The 19,584-nt window shown below is 46.5% G+C and overlaps 1 protein-coding gene across 12 annotated transcripts in view; it reads right to left on the minus strand.

The window, feature by feature from the left end:
- CACNA1A (calcium voltage-gated channel subunit alpha1 A) overlaps positions 1-19,584 on the minus strand; it is a 379,358-nt gene that overhangs the window by 101,513 nt on the left and 258,261 nt on the right. For 10 of the 12 annotated variants that reach the window (XM_027547955.1, XM_027547945.1, XM_027547947.1 and 7 more), the window contains exons 9-12: positions 13,023-13,126; positions 11,820-11,935; positions 10,542-10,598; positions 8,744-8,836 (exon numbers count right to left, since the gene is read on the minus strand). In XM_027547955.1, the coding sequence (XP_027403756.1) occupies positions 8,744-8,836; positions 10,542-10,598; positions 11,820-11,935; positions 13,023-13,126 (370 nt within the window). The remainder of the gene's footprint in view (positions 1-8,743; positions 8,837-10,541; positions 10,599-11,819; positions 11,936-13,022; positions 13,127-19,584) is intronic. The other 2 variants (XM_027547946.1, XM_027547952.1) reach the window with 1 other exon arrangement.

Consider the following 19,584-nt stretch of genomic DNA (forward strand, 5'->3'; position numbering starts at 1 on the left):
TGACCTCGGGCAGGTGACCCTGGGCAAGTTACCATGCGTCTTGGGACTCCAGTGCCTCCCACCTCACCGGGCCATTGGGAAAGATCAGTGAGTTAATGCACGAAGATGCAGAAGCCCCAAATGCAGGAGCCTGGGTTTGATCCCTGGTCAGGGAACTAGATACCACACGCCACAACTGAGAGTTCACATGCCTCCGCTAAAAGATCCTGCACGGGGCACCTATGACCTGGTGCTGCCAAACGAACAGATAGGTAAATAAATATTTAAAAACTAGCCCCAAGACAACGCTGCACGCATGCTCAGCCGCTAAGTCCTGTCCGACTCTTTGCGATCCCATGAACTATAGCCTGCCGGGCTCCTCTGTCCATGGAATTTCCCGGGCAAGAATACTGGAGTAGGTTGCTATTTTCTTCTCCAGGGGGTCTTTCTGACCCAGGGATTGACCTCACGTCTCCTGCTTGGCAGGAGGATTCTTTACCACTGAGCTACCTGGGAAGCCCCAGCATGATGCTGGCATATGCTTACTGGACATAAAGTCTTTTTCTACAACTGCAAGAGCGAAAATCAAGACTGTTCACATGCCAACTCATGGACGAAGTCTCTCCTCATCACAGGGCCTGGAGACACATCCCATAATAGGCATCCCACGCATCAAGAAAGGAGAGGAAGGTGACTATCAATTGAACCCCTATTCTGTGCCAGGCCGTGTGGCAGCTCTGTGCTGTCTCCTCTATTTGCTGCATTTATACTCCCCCTGATCCATGCTCCCTTTGTCAATACTCCCCACCTTTTTTTTTTCTGGCCGCACCTCGAAGCATGCAGAATCTTGGTTCCCTGACCAGGGATTGAACTTGTGCCCTGAGATGGAAGCATAGAGTCTTAACCACTGGACCACCAGAAAAGTCCCCTTTTCCTGTACACTCTTGTCTCTACTTTTCCTCCATGGTCTGAAAATTTGCAGGAAATCCTTAGTTTTTAAAAATAATTTTAATAAACTATTTTATGAAACACCATATATCTCAGATGTCAATTTCAATGTGGAATCAATAGAGAAATCTATTAAAAAGATATTTTACATTCTTTTTTTTTTGATACCAAGTATTCCAAATCTTTACATTGTTTAGTCACTAAGTCGTGTCTAACTCTTTGCGATCTCATGGACTGCAGCATGCCAGGCTCCTCCGTCCTTAACTGTCTCTTGGAGTTTGCTCAGATTCATGTCCGTTGAGTTCAGTGATGCTATCTAACCATCTTATCCTCTGCCGCTCCCTTTTCTTTTTGCCTTCAATCTTTGCCAGCATCAGGGTCTTTTCCAATGAGTCAGCTCTTTGGATCAGGTGGCCAAAGTATTGGAGCTAAAGTATGTCAAATCTAATGTGTGAGTATGGAATACATTTCATTCAGATCAGCTGCATTCAAAGAGCCAAAAGTCAGAGGTGGCCAGTCTTAGTCTAGAAAGTTTCACAGTGAGGATAGCAGGAGGCCACCACTAAGGCTTAGTTTCAGGATTTTTGGCAATTTATATGCCCTTCAAATTCTTGGTGAATTGAAATAGGTGCTTCCCAAGTTGTGGGTTGAACTGTCCATTGATGAGATGTGTTGATGGCTTCCCTGATAGCTCAGACGGGAAGAATCCACCTGCCAGTGCTGGAGACCCAGGTTTGGTCCTTGGTCTGGGAAGATCCTACATGCTGTGGAGCAACGAAGTCCATGTGGCACAACTGTTGAGCCTGTGCTCTGGAGTCCATGTGCCACGACTACTGAAGCCCTCATGCTCTAGAGCCTGTGCTCCACAATCAGAAGCCACTGCATTGAGAAGCCCTCACACTGCAACTAGAGAGAAGCCCCCATTTGCCACAACAAGAGAATAGCCCTCGCAGCAATGAAGACCCAGCACAGCTAAAAAACAAACGAGAGGGACCGAGTAAGGGTTGAAATCCGAACCCCCGGTAGGGTCTTTGGAGATGCCATCTAATTAAGATGAAGTCAGGTCTGTTTGGAATGGGCCTTAATCCAATGACTGGTATTCTTACAAGAGTAGAAGAGACATGGGGACAAGCAGGAAAGGACCACGTGATGACAGAATCAGAACCTGGAATGAGGTGAGTGAAAGCCAAAGGGAGCCCAGAACTGCCGACAACACCAGAAGCTAAAAGACCAGCATGGGGGCAGATTGTCCCCGAAGTCCTCAGAGGCAGCACAGCCCTTGCCAACATCTCGATCTCCGTTTGGACTTCTGGTCCCCAGAATTGTGAGAGAATACATTTCTGTTGTTTTAGGCCACCCAGCTTGTGATACTTTGTGACAGCTGCCCTAGCAAATGAACACAGCCCACGCGGAACTTCTGTCCTTAAAATCACCTAAAGGGAATCTGATTTTCCTAAAGTACTGGTGGCGTGATGGCCGATTCCATTTGTGGTTCAACTTTTCCTAGTGATGGCACTAGGTCCATATTTCCCGTTAGCTGATGAACTCTACATGAGATCATTTTTTTTTTTTTTTGGCCTGCACTTGGTTTTCATTGTGGCACACAGGCTTCTCTAGTCGCAGCACTCGGGTTAGTTGCCTGGTGGCGTTGGGATCTTAGTTCCCTGATCAGGGATTGAACCCGTGTCCCCTGCGTTGGAATGCAGATTCTTAACCACTGGACCACCAGGGAAGTCCCTTATATGAGACCATTTTGTGATATGTTTATCAACTGACAACATGGTAGAATCATCAATTACAAGAAATAGAGGAAAACAGAAGAATGGGAAAGACTAGAGATCTCGTCAAGAAAATGAGAGATACCAAGGGAATATTTCAAGCAAAGATGGGCACAAGAAAGGACAGAAACGGTATGGACCTAACAAAAGCAGAAGATATTAAGAAGAGGTGGCAAGAGTACACAGAACTATAATTTACGGAGATAAATAAGGTGAAGGTGTCTCCTTGCCAGAACCCTGGAATTTCAGAGGTCTCTTTCAAGATTATTTACGAAGTCTCTGCCAGCATAGGAACCCCTTCCTGTGGGTTTTTGAGCTATATCAGGCAAGGGAGCTGGCTTTAGGTGGGTTTGCCTGTAGCAAACCTTGTCCTGGGAGACCAAGCCACTGGCCTGTGTTTTAAACCTATTGACAAAGTTGAAAGTCAACCTGCTTGCTTTCTTTCTTTTTTAAAAATAATTTATTTATTTTTTGGCCATGCTGGGTCTTCGTTGCTGTGTGGGCTTCTCTCTAGTTGCAGCGAGTGGGGCCTACCCTTCCTGGCAGGGCGTGGGCTTCTCATGGCAGTGGCTTGTCTTGTTGTGGAGCATGGGCTCTGGGGCACCCAAGCTTCAGTAGTAGTGGCATGTGGGCTCAGTAGCTGGGCTCCAGAGCACAGGCTCAATGGTTGTGGCACACAGGCTTAGTTTCTGCATGGCGTGCGGGATCTTCCTGCACCAAGGATTGAACCTGTGTCTCCTGCACTGGCAGGCAGATTCTTTACCACTGAGCCACCAGGGAAGCCCTCACCTGCTTTCTTAACAGAGGTGCCATGGGACAGTGGCGGTCCTTATTCAGTCTGACGGCTTTCTACTTTGGTTTCTTATCTTCCTTTTATCACATGTTCATCGAATGCCAGCCTTGAACATGGGTTCTCCAAGTTTTCTTAGCTCAGCCACAAGACAGACCCTCTGTGAATCCATCGTGGCTTTCAGGGTCATTCTCACTATCCCCCCGTATCACCCCCTAAATTCATAGACTGAAGTTCTAACCACCTCCTGCCCCTCAGGTGTCTCTGAATTGCAACTGTCTTTGGAGATAGGGCTTTTCAAGAAGTAATTAAATTAGGACTTCCCTGACGGTCTAGTGGCAGCGAACAAGGGTTCGATCCCTGGTCTGGGAAGATTCCACATTCCATGGGGCAACTAAGCCCATGAGCTGCAACTACCGAAGCCCGCATGCCTAGAGCCCGTGCAACAAGGGAAGTCATGGCAATGAGAAGCCTGCGCACTGCAACTAGAGAGCAGCCCCCACTCGCTGCAACTAGAGAAAGCCCTGGCACAGAAAACTAGAGAAAGACCCAGCACAGCCCCAAATAAATAAGTTCAAAAAGACATAATTCGATTAAAATGAGACCATCAGGGTGGGCCTTAATCCTCTATGACTGGTGTCCTTATAAGAAGAGACAATTAAGACACAACACACATGGAGGAAAGAGTGTGTGAAGACACAGCAAGATGACCATCTGCAAGCAGGAGACAGTCCACCCCAGAAACCAATCCTGAGAACACCCTGATCTTGGACTTCCAGCCTCCAGGACTAGCAGGAAGTTAAGCTTCTGTTTTTAAAGAATTAAATCACCCAGTCTGTGCTATTTTATTATGGTCACCCCAGTGAACTGAAAACACTCTCCCCATTCCATACAAAGCCCAGTTTTAAAAAACGTCTCTTTTCATGAATTTTTCTTTGCTTTCCCACCAGACAAATTCCTCCCTGCCTTGTACAGCCTTTAGACTCTTTATAATTAGACTCTGGGCTTCCCAGGTGGCGCTAGTGGTAAAGAACCTGCCTGCCAATTCAGGAGACTTAAGAGACACAGGTTCGATCCCTGGGTCGGAAAGATCCCCTGGAGGAGGGCATAGCAACTCACTCCAGCATTCTTGCCTGGAGAATCCCATGGACAGAGAAGCCTGGCGAGCTACAGTCCATAGGGTCCCAAAGAGTCAGACAAGGCTGAAGCAACTTAGCACGCATGTACAATTAAGACTCTGTTGCTTTTAAGTAACTTTAAATTTATCTAATAATTTTTTTCTGATTTCAAAAGTAATGCCTGGGGACTTCCCTGGGGCTCCAGTGGTTAAGAATCTGCCTTGCAATGCAGGGGACGGGAGTTTCATCCCTGGTCGGGGAACTAAGATCCCACATGCCGTAGAGCAACTACGCCCGCGTGCCATAACTAGAGAGTCTGTGTGCTGCACCGAAGGATTCTGCATGATGCAATGAAGATCCTGTGTACTGCAACGAAGGCCTGATATAAATAACAATTTAAAAACTAATGCATGTCACTAATCCATTCATTTCAGGAAAACGTCATGAAGAAAGTGAAAATCCTCTGCAGTCCCTTCAGTTTCCACATCTTTAAGTATCTCTCACATTTCTTAATATTGTTTTAAAAATGAGACCACATATTTTACATGGTGTTGCACAACTTGCTATTTTTTCACCAAAAAATACATTTCAGATATATTTCCATGCCATAACAGCTCCATTCTTTTTCCTGGCAGCAGAGTATTCGATGGTATATAAATGTTATATAATTTCTTTAACCATCTCCCTACTTTGGGGCACATGGGTTGTTTCTGGTTTTTACTTTTCTGAATACCAGAAACAGAAGGTTGGTACATAGATCTCTGGCATACATGAAGAAATCTTTGAAGCAGAAATTCTAGGTCAAAGAATATAAACATCAACAATTAAATAACGCCCAACCATACATCAGAAAACACTGCAAACTGCATTCCTGCCAACAGCATAAGGCTATGCCCATTTTTTCACATCTTTGCCAACATTGGGTAGTAACACTTCTTCATCTTTTCCAGAAGGACTGATGACAAATAGTATCTCCCTGTTAATTAAGAACAGGTGAGATGGTTGGATGGCATCACCGACTCCATGGACATGAGTCTGAGCAAACGCCCAGAGATAGTGAAGGACAGGGAAGCCTGGTGCACTGCAGTCTGTGGGGTCGCAGAGTCAGACACGACTTAGTGGCTAAACAACAACTCAGTCTCATCCATAAAGGAGAGTTTGACTTGGGTACCCCACGGTTTCAGTGCCTGGCATTTAATACATGTGGTATAGACAAAAATGTTTGCCTATCAAAATTTAACGTAACAGATTAGAAAATTGGGCAAGTTAAATGGGAGATTTGTGGGACGGACATAACCAATCAAACGCACAGGGCGATGATGAAGCACCCTGATTCTTGAATTTTCTAGAAGGACAGAAACAGATGTATCCACAAGTGGAAGCAGGATTTGTTCATCATTATGAGGAAAAAGAGTGTTTTGGCTAGAAATTAAAAATGCAAATTAAAACAAGCTTTAAGGTATCATTACAAACTGATTTATCCAGAAAGGAAATTAAACACGTAATAGGCAATGGCCAGGGTGGGAGAGTCCATAAACGTCTGCATACTTGGCAGGTTTATAAATGGGTTCAATGTTTTTGAAACTCAGAACAGCTCTGTGAATAATGAGTTGAAAAGCTGTTAATATCTTTGATCCTATAATTATCCCCAAAGAAATCCTCCCAAAGGGTGGGAGGAGTCATTGTACGTAAATGCTCCCAGCAGTGCTCCTCGTAAAGGCAAAAACTGGAAACAACTCAGATACCATATAATAAAGCTAAGGCTGAGCAAGCCACAGTGTGGCCACCCTCTGGAGTGTGGGATGGCATGGAAATCATGTTGAAACTCAGCAGTAAGCTTATAAACTAGGGGGGAGTGAAGCAACCTGAGTATGAAGTAGTGGGTTCCTAGGGATTAGAAACACAAGTACCTTTTGATTTTTATTTTCGGCCGTGCTGTTCAGCTTGCGGGATCTTAGTTCCCCAGCCAGGGCCCAAACCTGTATCCTCTGCAATAGAAGTCTGGAGTCCTAACCACTGGACTGACAGGGAACTCCCCAAAACACGTGTAGATTTTGAATTCCCTCCCCCAGCATTGCCTCTATACTCCAGCCACACGATACCCATTCAGCCTTAATGTCTGCTCCTCTCAGAGTCTCCTGTTATTTTCTCTGCCTGGAAGCTCTCTCATCTACTCTTCATACTTAGACTTTAAAAAAAAAAACCATTTATTTATTTAGGCGTGCTGGGCCTTTGCTGCTGCACCGGCTTTCTCTAGTTGCAGTGAGTGGACTACTCTCGGGTTGCCGGCTCTTCACTGTGGTGGCTTCTCACTGCAGAGCACAGGCTCTAGGCTCACGGACTTCAAAAGTTGTGGTGCACGGGCTTAGCTGCTCCTCAGCATGTGGGATCTTCTTAGACCCGGGATCGAACTCATGTCTCCTGCATTGGCAGGTGGTTTCTTTACCACTGGGCCATGAGGGAGGCCCCATAACTAGAATTTTTATTTTATTTTTTGGCCCCACCATGTGACTTGTCGGATCTTAGTTCCCCAATCGGGGACTGAACTTGCACCCTTGGCAGTGAAAGTGCAGAGTCCTGACCACCGGACCGCCAGGGAATCCCCTTCATAACTGGAATTTTTAGGAACCTATTTCAGGCACTTCCCTGATGGCTCTGCTGCTGCTGCTGCTAAGTTGCTTTAGTCGTGTCTGACTCTGTGCAACCCCAGAGACGGCAGCCCACCAGGCTCCCCCGTCCCTGGGATTCTCAAGGCAAGAACACTGGAGTGGGTTGCCATTTCCTTCTCCAATGCATGAAAGTGAAAAGTGAAAGTGAAGTCGCTCAGTCATGTCCGACTCTTCGCGACCCCATGGACTGCAGCCTACCAGGCTCCTCCGTCCATGGGATTTTCCAGGCAAGACTACTGGAGTGGGGTGCCATTGCCTTCTCCCCTGGTGGCTCAGTGCATAAAAATCTGCCTGTCAATGCAGGGACACAGGTTCGACCCTGGTCTGGGAGGATTCCACAGGCTCTAGAGCAATTAAGCCAGACAACCACAGCTACTAAGCCTGTGCCCTAGAGTCTGCAAGCCGCAACTACAGAGCCCATGCGCTGCAACTACTGAAGGCCAAGCACCCTAGAGCCTGTGCTCCACGAGAGAAGCCGCCACAAGGAGAAGCCCACACACCACAGTGCAGATTAGACCCCTACTTGCTGCAACTAGAGAAAGCCTGAGTGCAGCAATGAAGACTCAGTTTCAAAAAAATAACAGAATCTCCTTAGAGAAGGTCAAAGCAACAGTCTCACCCAAGAGGGGTAAAAAGGAAAGACAAATGTTCCCACCTCAAACTCTGTCCTTGGCAATAACCAATGACAACGGCCTGGGCACAGCCTTCTGCCTGGTTCACTCTGCACCCACTGCTGTGGCAAACTCCTATCTTCCCTTCGGTTCTCAGAACAATGTCACCTCCTCCAAGAAGCCCTCTCTGACTACACTCCACTCTTCCAGAGCAGCTGAGTGAGGAGCATCTCCTCTGCAGTGTCGTTATCATTACAAGCTTATTTCTGTAATTACCTGCTTAATATCTATTTTCTGCACTGGACTGTAAGTTCCACAAGGGTAGGGATTTGATCTCGGTCCTGTTCACAAATGGGCATTCAGTAACAGTAGCCTCCCGAGTAAGCATTAATGAATAATAACATTACTCATGAATAATATTAGCCAATATCATGGGGATCTTCTTTTCTGCCACATGGTGTTCTAAATGCTATATGTGTGTGTTTTTTTTTTTTTTTTGGCTGCAGCAAAAGGCATGTGGGATCTTAGTTCCTGACCAGGGATCGAACCTGTGCCCCCTGCAGTGGAAGCACAGAGTCTTAACTACTGGACCACCAGGGAAGTGCAGTCCAGTGGTTATTTAGTTTTACTTGACATAGATCCAGTTACTTCTACGTGTGTTATTTAATTTTACTTCTTGAAACAATACGAGAAGACAGGCGCTGTTGTTATTCCCATAATCATGTCATCTGCCCCAGGAAATACAGTTGAGAACGGGCAGAATTAAAACCCAATCCAGGCAGCTCCAAGCCCTCACCTTCATCTCTCAGGAAATAATAAATGATGGCCAGGCAGCAGCTGGGGGACTTACCCACAGAGGCGATGTCGGCCAGCTGATCCTCAGCCTCCTCGGGGTTGAGCAGGTCTGTCTTGCTCTTCTTTATAGTGGCTCTCCGCAGAGCTCCAACAATGGAAACACGGCAAGAGAAAAAGATGTTACCCTTTTTGCTATAACAATGACATTGACTGCGTGTGTCCCTGGGTGCCAGGCGCTCTATTAGGGACTTTCTCCATGTTGTTGGATTTCACCCACGTAGCAGCCTGGTTTCATGGGAAGTAACAGTATGCCCATTTCACAGATGTGGGGACAGAAGCTTAGGGAGGTTACATGACTTTGCTTATGAGGTTAAGATGAGAACCAAGCTCCTGCTTAATCTAAGTCTGGGCTCTTGGTCAACATTTTCCCTCTAGGAGTCCTGGGATTGGACATGTAGACTCCTATGAAAACAGCCCACCCCCTTAACCTTTAGCGCACTTGCCAGGCTGGCTGGGACTGTGGGAGCCCTTCCTTAATATTTAGGTTCTACACTCCAAGAGCTCTCCAGGGGATAGTGAGTTCAGGCACATACTTCCAATAAAGTGATTTAGACACCCCCATTCCCTGGTAGCTCAGCTGATAAAGAGTCCACCTGCAATGCAGGAGACCCTGGTTTGATTCCTGGGTCAGGAAGATCCACTGGAGAAGGGATAGGCTACCCATTCCATTATTCTTGGGCTTCCCTGGTGGCTCAGATGGCAAAGAATCTGCCTGCAATGCAGGAGACCTGGGTTTGACCCCTGGGTTGGGAAGATACCCTGGAGAAGTGAACAGCTACCCATTTCAGTATTCTGGCCTGGAGAATTCCATGAACAAAGGAGCCTGGCACGCTACAATTCATGGGGTTGCAAAGAGTCGGACACGACTGAGTGACTTACACTTTCATTTATGGGTACTGTCTTTCTCTCCTCTCAAAGAGTAAAATCCATGTTACTCTTAGGATGGAGCCCCATCTCCTTTCCTTCCTTCTCACTCCTGGTTTCTTCAATCCACAGTCATTGCTCTGTCTAGTCAAATTTCTAATGTAAGACAACTGTCCTTAATAGTAAGCTGGATTATTGGTGAAATTACTTAATTTTTGGCCATAGTGCATGGCTTGTGGGATCTTAGTTCTTCAACCAGGGATTGAACCTGGGCCACTGCAGTGAAAGTGTTGAGTTCTAACCACTGGACCAACCACCAGGGTACTTCCATTGCTGAAATTACTTAAAAAAAAATTTTGGCTGCATCTTGTGGCATGTGGGATCACAGTCCCCCGACCCAGTATTGAACTTGTGGCCCTTGCATTGGAGACAGGGAGTCTCAACCACTGGACTGACAGGGAAGTCCCTGAAATTACTATTACTTATTTTGCTTATTATTATTTTACTTAGTGAACATAGATGGGGCTGACCCCAAGCCAGACACCGTCCTATGCATTCTATCTGCCATACTTAGTGTGACAGTCATAAACAATCAACTCAGGTAGGTATGGTAATTATCACGCCAATTTGACAGATGAGGAAAACGGAGGCACAAAGCAGAAGCTGGGCACGTGGTCAAAGCAGACAGGGCAGGCAGGAAACAGGAACCCTGTGACAAAGTCCTGAAATTCCTTGAGGAAACAGTCTCACCATTCTCCATATCTTCCTGAGCCCGGCCCAGTCTTGTGTTAGTTCTTGGCATCACTTGGGCCCTGAACATCCATCCCCTGGAGGCCCCTCAAAAAGAAGCAACCCATCCCCCCAGCTCTGGTTCCCCCTGTGTTCCCTGGGACCCATCCCAACCCCCAAGCCAGGTTCAGAGCAGTTACCATCAAAGGGATGTCTCTGCTCCCCATCAGTTTCATCTTCGGCGAGGATCACCTCTTCTGAAGAGCAAGAGCACATAGTTAATTTACGCTCCAGCATCTGGAGGACTCTCCTGGGGATGGGTTCCCTTGGATGGGAAAGGAGAAGAGTCCTCCCAGGCACTCCAGTCTTCCCTTGCTGAGTGACAACTCTATCAGCCAGAGATGTGCTTGCTAACTTGCTTTTGACTCCCAGCCCCACTTAAGCAACATTGTAATGCCAACATCATCCCTATCTGCTTCAAAATCAAAACCAACCTCCTAACCATAACTTACAAGATGTTGCCTGACCTGACCCCTGTCACCTCCCAGTCCTCCTTTCCTCTTGCTCTCCCCTCACTCTGCCCCAGCCCCACTGGCTTCCCTGCTGTGACTCCACTCTGCTCCTACCCCAGGGCCTTTGCACTTGCTGTTCCCTCTGGCGGGAAGGCCCCTCCCCGAGACATCCACAGGGCTTCCTTATTCACTTCCTCCAGGTCTCTGCTCAGAGGTCACCTCCTCAGAGAGACCCTCTCTGATCACCCTGCTGTCTCTCTTTCCTGCCTCCTACCCTGTTTTATTTTTCCTCTCAGCATTTAGCAACACCCAATATTATGTGTATTTGGTTATTTTCTGTCTCTCTCATTAGACTATCAGAGCCCTGCAGGCAGAGACCAAATCTCAGTGTCTAGAACACTGTCTGGCATACAGCAGGTTCCCCATAATTGTCTGAATTACCAAACAAATAAACATGTACAATACCTACAGTATGTTAGGTACTGCTCTCTCTCTCTCTCTTTTTTTTTTTTTGGCTGAGCCACTTGGCATGCAGGATCTTCCTTGACCAGGGATTGAACCCATGCTCCCTGCAGTGGGAGTGTGGAGTCTTAACCACTGGACAGCCAGGGAAGTTCAAGCACTTAGCTTAGATTACCTTAGGGACATCTCAACAGCTTTATGAGGTAGGTACTATCATGATCTCTGTTTAACAGGCTGGGAGACTGAGGCACAGGGCAGTGAGGAGCATTGCTAGGAGGTGGCAGAGTGGGGATCTAAACCAATGTCTGGTTTTAGAGCTCTCGAGTATAATGTTACGTCATGTCCTGGCTTCATCTCTCTGGATTCCTGTTGCTAAACATCGGGACTACCAGTTCAGATCCTCTGTCCCCTCCCCTCATCCATCTCCAAACTGCATGCGTGACTCTCACTGTGCTCCGTGACATGAGATTTCAGTTCTTGGGCCCCAGGATGAAAGGGCCTCACCTGCTTTTGAGATCCACTCCATGTACCCATTGAGCTCTCGTTCAATCTGCTGCTGCCGCCTCAGCTTCAGAAATGCCCGCCGGTTCTCCACCCGCTCCCTTTCTTTGGCAAACTCCCTGAAGAAGCGCAGGAGAGTCAGGTCTGGCTGCTTCAGAAATTTTAGGGAGTGTGCGCGTGTGTGTGTTTGGGGATTCAGAATCCCTGGAGGGCGGTGCATTTAAACAAGAGGAATCAGGTCTTCTGGGAGAAGATTAGAATACTATAGGAGTGGGCATTTCTGCCAGCTTCCCACATTTCCCACCAACTACACCCAGTTAGAGAAAAAAACCCCACAAAACCATAAACCATGTCATGCCAACCACTGCTGGCTGTAAACCCCATTCTCATTCTCTGTATTCTTGGCTAAAGAATAGTTTCATCCCTTTTTTAAGTTATGCCAGTGACACATAAGCTGAAGATTTCTGCAGCAATCTCACTTCCATGATATAGGACCCTTCGGGTTTCCCTTTTTCCTCTTCCTGTTTGGAGTGTGAGATGCCTATCTTGTGAGTATGAAGTAGCCATTTTGAGACCATAAAGAATCCCATGAGATTTAAATAATAAGGATGTCAGCATGGAAAGCTAGAAGAAGCTGGGGTCTATCACGACACCATGGAGCCAGCAAACCAATCCCCAGGCTTGTAGTAAGAAAAATTAAACTCATTTATGATGAAGCCAGATAAACAATCTTGGGGGTAGGGTACAATGTGTGTTATGAAAATGCATGTTTGATTGTAAGCTACAATTTTATATTTGGAAAATAAGGGACGGGGAAAACCCAACCTGTTATTTTTTTTAAATGTAAATTATAGAAATTAAAACTCTATAGAATTTTCTTGTGTTTTGTGTTGTGGGTCTGAAAAATTTGAGAAAACCTTCAAAAAAAAGCACTGAGCTACCTTTTGGAAGTAGCTCAGTGCCAGGGGTGAAGCTTAGTGAGTGAAGCCTGGGTTGGATTTCAGTTCCCATGAATCTCTTCACTGGGTGTCCCCAGAAGTACACAATTTGAGCATCTGTACATGGATTGCTGATAACGCACCAATAACCCAAAGCAAGAGAAGAGACCTATTCTGTGCCTGGAGAATGAAAACAAAGTTTTCATGGCATCTTCCTGGGGAAAAGATGGCGTTGGGGAGTGGGATGGGAGGAGCAGCAGAGACTTACCCAGAAAGCACACCCAGCACGAGGTTCAGCATAAAAAAGGAGCCGATGATGATGAGGGGGATGAAGTACAACCAGTTCCAAGTGTTCCCTGAGGCATCGTTGCTCTACGAGGGGTGAGGAAGGAAAGCAGGTGAGTACAGAGTGGGACTTAGGTATGACCTGAAAGGTGGAGGGGTAGCTCTGGTTCTCCAGGGGCTTTGTTCTCAAATGCCCTTGGCTTGTGGAGTCCTAGAGTCCTGGTAGCCCAGAGAGGGGAAGAGAGCACAAGAACAACCAGTGGGGGAAACTACAGAGGTACCACTGGAAGGACAAAGCTCCCTCCGACTCACAGGTTTTCAGGGGACCAGAAATCAGCATGAAACTCAGGAGGACTCCCCACACCAAACTCCAGTAGCAGGAGGGGAAAACCCCACTGAAGTGTAGAAATAAACCCTTAGTTCCCTCCCTCTCTCCCAGTCATACTGTCTCCCTTGAGAGGAGGTGCATGGTGGCAAGGTCTGAGAGTTAGGTTTAATCACCAAGCTAGACAGCAGGACCGTGAAACTTTTCCTCAAGTGTCCTCCACTTCTATTGCCTGCAGCATCAATGTCAACCACAGAAAAATTGCCAGAAAAGCCTATCTAGTCAATTCTCAAGGGGGAGGATTGTCCACAAATAGAACATTCCTCTCTGGGAGAACAGGACACTATGCCAAGGAGGAAGTTAGGAGGGGAAGAAAATCAAGACTAAAGAAAGAAAGAAACATAAAATCCAGCACTTAGTACTTTTTTTGTTTGTGCCAGACACCCTTCTAAGCATATTACTGATGCTGGTTTATTTACTCATTTAATCCTCATGATGTCCCTATGTTATTGTCATGAATTGTGGAAAACGAGCCCCATGAAGTCAAAACTGAAGCCTGAGCTTGCAGAGCTAGACAGTGGTGGACACAGGATTTGAACCAGGTGGCCGGACCCCAGAGCCTATGGACTTAACCCCAGTCCTAGTGGGAAGCCTTCTGGTGCTTCATCAGCTCTGTGACATCCGCAGAATGTGGGGCCCCCAAATGTGGCTTTAAAAGCTCACCTTTAAACACACATTCAGTGCTACCGCTGCCCTGCAGAAAGGCTAAAATGCGAACGACTGACAATGCCAGGTGCTGGTGAGTCTGTGAAGGAACTAGAACACTCGCATGCTGTCAGTGGAGGGTAACATGGTGTATGAGTTTCCTGTGGCTGCTGTAACAAAGAACCACCAAATGAGTGGCTTTAAACAATGGAAATTTACTGGTCCTGGAGGCCAGAAACCCAAGATCAGGGTATCAGCATGACTGGTTCCTTCTAGAGGCTCTGAGGGAGAATGTGTTCCATGCCTTTCCCCTGGTATCTGGGTTGCTACAACCTTTGGTGGTTCCTTGGCTTGTAGATGCATCACCCTGATTTCTGTCTTCATCAACACATGACTTTCTCTCTCTGTGCATGTCTGCCTCTGTGTCCAAATTTCCCCTTTCTATAGGGACACTAGTCACATTGGATTAGGGCCCATCCTAATGGCCTCATCTTTACCAATTATTCCTGCAATGACTCCATTCCCAAATAAAGTCATATTCTGAGGTACTAAGGGTTAGAGCTTCAACATGTGAATTTGGGAGGAGGCACAATTCAATCCATCACACATAGTCCAACCACTTTGAAATGGGATGGGAATTTCTACTAAAATTAATCATGGACCTTCACTATGACCTGAACATGGCAGCCCTGGGATATTATCCAGCAGAAATGTGAACCTGTCTATGCCAAAGATATATGTAAGAATGTTCATAGTGGTGATCTTCATAACAGCCCCACATTGGAAACAATCTGAATCCTTGTCAACAAGAGAGAAAATAAATAAATGGAATACTGTGCAATGAAGACCGCCATTCATCACATGAAACCTTACAGACCTGGCCTCCAGCAAAAGCCAGACAGAAAAGAGCATGTATTAGGTTGGCCGAAAAGCTCATTCGGGTTTTTCCACCTGATGTTACAGAAAACCCAATAGAACTTTTTGGCCAGCCCAATATGTAAGATTCCATTCATGTAAAATACAAAAACAGGCAAACAAGCTGATGATATCTGAGGTCTAGATGGAGTATCCTTTGGAGAGAGTAGTGACTGAGGAGAGAGCAAGAGGAGAAGCTCTCGAGGCTGAGAACGCTCTGTTTCCTGATTCTGGGTGCTGGTTATACCCACGAGTCCAGTTTGTAAAAATTTATCAAGCTCCTTGCTTATGATTTGTGAAGTGTTCTGTATATTGATTTCACTTGAACCTCCCCCAAAGTTTTTTTTTCAAACAAAGTCAATTTTACCTTAAAAAAGCAAGGAGATTCTGACACATGCTGCAGTGTGGATGAATCCTGAGGACACTATACTAAGTGAAGTAAGCCAGACATGAAAGGATAAAAACTATATGATTGTACTCATATGAAGTTCCCACATTTGTCAAATTCAGAGTCAGAAAGTAGAACGGTGGGCAGGGTCTGGGGGAGGGGGACAGAGGGTTAGTGTTTAACGAGGACAGAGTTTCAGTTCTGCAAGGTGAGAAAGTTCTGGAGATGGACAGTGGTGACAATTTATATCAACATGAATGCACTTAATGCCAATGAAGTGGCCACCTAAACGGATTAGATGGTAAATTTTAGGTTATACTTATTTTGTCACAATAATTAAGAAAGAAAACAAACCAAAAAAGCCAACTTTTATCATCATGGACACAGACAGGTTCTGGGGACAATGAATGTGCCAGTCCCAGCTCACACTTGCGTTCTAACAGAGTTCTAATGCTTTGCTTCTGGAAGGTTCTGGAAGAAAGAAAAGGGTCAGCAGAAAGGACTGGACAGAAGGCAGAACTGGCTTTGTGTTTCCCCCTCCAGTGCTGCAGTGGCTGAGGCATTTTGTTCCCATTTCTTGGGGCTAAATATAGCCTAGAAGGGAAAGCCTGCACTGGCCAACAGATGAAAAAAGTCTGGGCTGTCTCAGGAGGCAGATTTGGCGTGGAGACAGAGTGGTGGGGGGTGGGCGGAGGAGGGCAGGCCTGAATGGGGGAGAAGTGGCTGAGGTCCCTTGGTCCCAAGCCAGCCCCTCCATCCTGGGATCTGCCTACACCCCAGCTCCCTGATGCCCTTAAAGCACCTGGCCCCGTGATGCTGCCTGGCATAAAAGACACTCACGGTGCCAGGGCCTCAGCCTACCGGAGCCCATTTGATCCTCTCACAAAATGTGGTGTGTGATCCTTCCCATTTTCCTGGGTGAGGAAACTGAGGCAAATGGAGGTCAGGTCTCATGTCCGAGATCCCTGTTGTGGGCTACATTGTATCCTGTCAAAAGGTATGTTGAAATCCTAACCCCCAGGACCTGTCAATGGGACCCTACTTGGAAACAGGGTCTCTACAGCTGCCATCAAGTTAAGATGAAGTCATGGTCGTGGGCCCTAGTCCAATAGGACTGGTGTCCTCTTAAGAAGAGGAAAACAGGGATTTCCTTGGTGGTCCAGTGGTTAAGAATCCATCTGCCAATGCAGGGGACACAGGTTTGATCCCTGGTCTGGGAAGATTCCCCATGCCACAAGGGAACTAAACCCATGCACTGCAAGTACTGAAGCCTGTGCACCTGGAGCCCATGCTTCACAAGAGAAGCCACTGCTGTGAGAAGCCCACACATCCAACTACAGAAAGTCCATGCACAGCAAGGAAGGCCCAGTGCAGACAAAAATAAAGACATAAAATAAAAATAATATTCAGAAAAGAAGAGGAAAACAGCAGGTGAAGACAGGGACACACAGCCATGTTAACGATGGAGGCAGAGGCTGGAGGGATGCAGCTGTGAGTCAAAGAAGGCTAAGGGTTGATAGTCACCACAAGAAGTTCAGAAGAGGCAAGAAAGAATTCTACCCAGAGTCTCAGAGGTAGTGTAGCTCTGCTGGCATTGGAGAGGCAGGTGGGACAACCTCTCTCACTCTAGTAGAGCTTGTTTGAGCTGACAAAACACCCCTTGATTCCCACAGTCTCCACACCCAGTGGATGGGGGAAACCGAGGCTGTGGAAGATGCTATGATTTGCCTGGCTCACACACAGTGTGGATGGCATGGCTGTGACTAGACCCATCATCCTGGCTTGCATCCGACTGATTTTTTCTCTATCTCACTCATTCACTGCACTTACATAGTATTTTCTGTTTAGAAAAATTGGCCCAAGAGAGTCTTAAAGAAGAGGGAAAATACTGATTCATCTCAGCACTGTTGGTACCTAGCGAGGCGCCTGGTGCTTCGCAAGCACTCGATAGATACTCATCAAACAAATTAATGGCCGAGTCCCAGTAAAATCCTTAAGTGCCTTCTGGTTTATGGCTTATTTTCCTCTAATATTTTGGGCATGGTTCATTTAGAAAAAGTATAGAAGATGCAAAAATAAGCCCCCTCAAAACAACCAAACAACTCTCAGCCCAAAAGAACACCCAACTCCCCAGCATAAAGGAGAAGAATGGGGTGGTTTAGACAACAAATGTATGGTTACCAAGGGGAAAAGAGGGTGTGATGGATTGGGAGACTTGGGTTGACATATACACACTCTGCTGTATTGCTGTGCTCAGTCATATCCGACTGTTTGCCACCTCATGGACTGTAGTCTGCCAGGCTTCTCTGTCCATGGGATTTTCTAGGCAAGAATACTAGAGTGGGGCGCCATTTCCTACTCCAGGGGATCTTCCTGACTCAGGGGTTGAAACCACGTCCCTTGTGTCTCCTGCACTGGCAGGAGGATTCTTTACCCACTGAGCCACCTGTCAAGCCCATATATACACTACTATGTATAAAATGGACAACTAATGAGAACCTGTTGTATATGTTCTGAGCTCAGGGAACTCTGCTCAGTGCTCTGTGGTGACCTAAAGGGGAAGAACATCCAAAATAGAGGGAGTATATGTATACGTATAGCTGATGCACTTTGCTATATAGTAGAAATGAACACAACATTGTAAAGCAACTATATGCCAATAAAGAATAAAGAAGCCACACTTCACATGAAAAGATGCTGGTGGATCAGACAGTAAAGAATATGACTGCAGTGGAGGAGACCCGGGTTTGATTCCTGGGTTGAGAAGATCAACGGGAGAAGGAAACGGTTACCCACTCCAGTATTCCTGCCTGGAGAATTCCATGGACAGAGGAGCCTGGTGGGCTGCAGTCCATGGGATCACAATGAGTCGGTCACTAATTATGAGACAAATGGAAATCAACCCTAAATGTCCATCAACAGAGAAATGGACAAAGATGTGGGACAAAAGAATGGAGTGGATTTGACCATGAAAGACCCAGAGCCCCAAGGTGCCATGAGGGAGGTTCTATTTCTGTCCCAGTTTATGAAAAAGTGTTAGCTTCTCAGTCGTGTCTGACTGAGTGACCCCATGGACTGTAGTCTACTGGGCTCCTCTGTCCATGGGATTCTTCAGGCAAGAGTATCGGAATGGGTAGCCATTCCATTCTCCAGGGGATCTTCCCGACCCAAGGATCAAACCCAGGTCTCCTGCATTGCGGGCAGATTCTTTACTGCCTTGGGCCACCAGTGAAACCCCAGTTTATGCCTGTTATTAAATCATGCAATGCCTGCTAATTATTTTTTGAGCCCTCCTTTCCTCCATTCACCCTCAAAACGGTCTTTGTTTGGGTGGTAAATTATGTGGCCTTTCTGTCTCTGAGGTCTCCCATCACCTTTTCTGGCCTCTTCAGCTCCCTTGCTCCCCAATCCTTCACTTCCAGCCACATGGGCCACCTCGCTGCTCTTCACAAATGCCAGAAACACTGCTACCTCAGGGCCTTTGCACTGGCTGTCTTGTCCACCTGGGTCTCTCTTTCCTCACATCCCTGTATGGACCCTCCTCACTTCTTTCAGGTCTTATTGGAAGAGCTTCAACCTCTCACCTTGAGGGTCCACAACACTTCTACTGCTTTATTTGTCTCGGAGTCGGCAAACCGCTGCCCAAGGGCTAGTCACCTGTTTTTGTAAATTAAAGGTTTTTTGGCACACAGTCATGCCCATTCATTATGTATCTTCTCTGTGGCTGCTTTTGTGCTATGAAAGCAGAATGAGTAGTTGTGACAGAGACTGCATGACCCACAAAGCCTAAAATATTTAAGATTCTGCCATATATATAAACATTTCTTAATTATCTTGTTGACAGCTTGCTTCTCCCCCCAAAATGTCAACTCCCCTCCAAAAAGGGATTTTTGTCTCTTCCTCTTGCTGCACAGAAAATTGCCTGTATGCAGTACACATCCAATGAGTGTTTGTTGTGTGAATGTATAATCCAAAGTGCCCCCTCCGCCCCCCTTGCCGAGATCTGATGCTTTGATATTGGCCAAGATGAATATCTATGAATTAACAAGGGCTGAGGTCAAGGATTAGTTTCTACCATTCGTGACTGGCATTTTAACTGTCGACTAAGCACAGCTTTGTCGCTTTCCTAATTGACACTGAGAGAGTAACAGAGAGTAAGAGCCACAAAGAAAAGTACAGAGAAGTGGGATGGAGAGAGAGAAATAAGTGAAC

Source organism: Bos indicus x Bos taurus, chromosome 7 (genome assembly GCF_003369695.1).
Source record: "Bos indicus x Bos taurus breed Angus x Brahman F1 hybrid chromosome 7, Bos_hybrid_MaternalHap_v2.0, whole genome shotgun sequence".
Classification (NCBI taxonomy): Eukaryota; Metazoa; Chordata; class Mammalia; order Artiodactyla; family Bovidae; genus Bos; species Bos indicus x Bos taurus.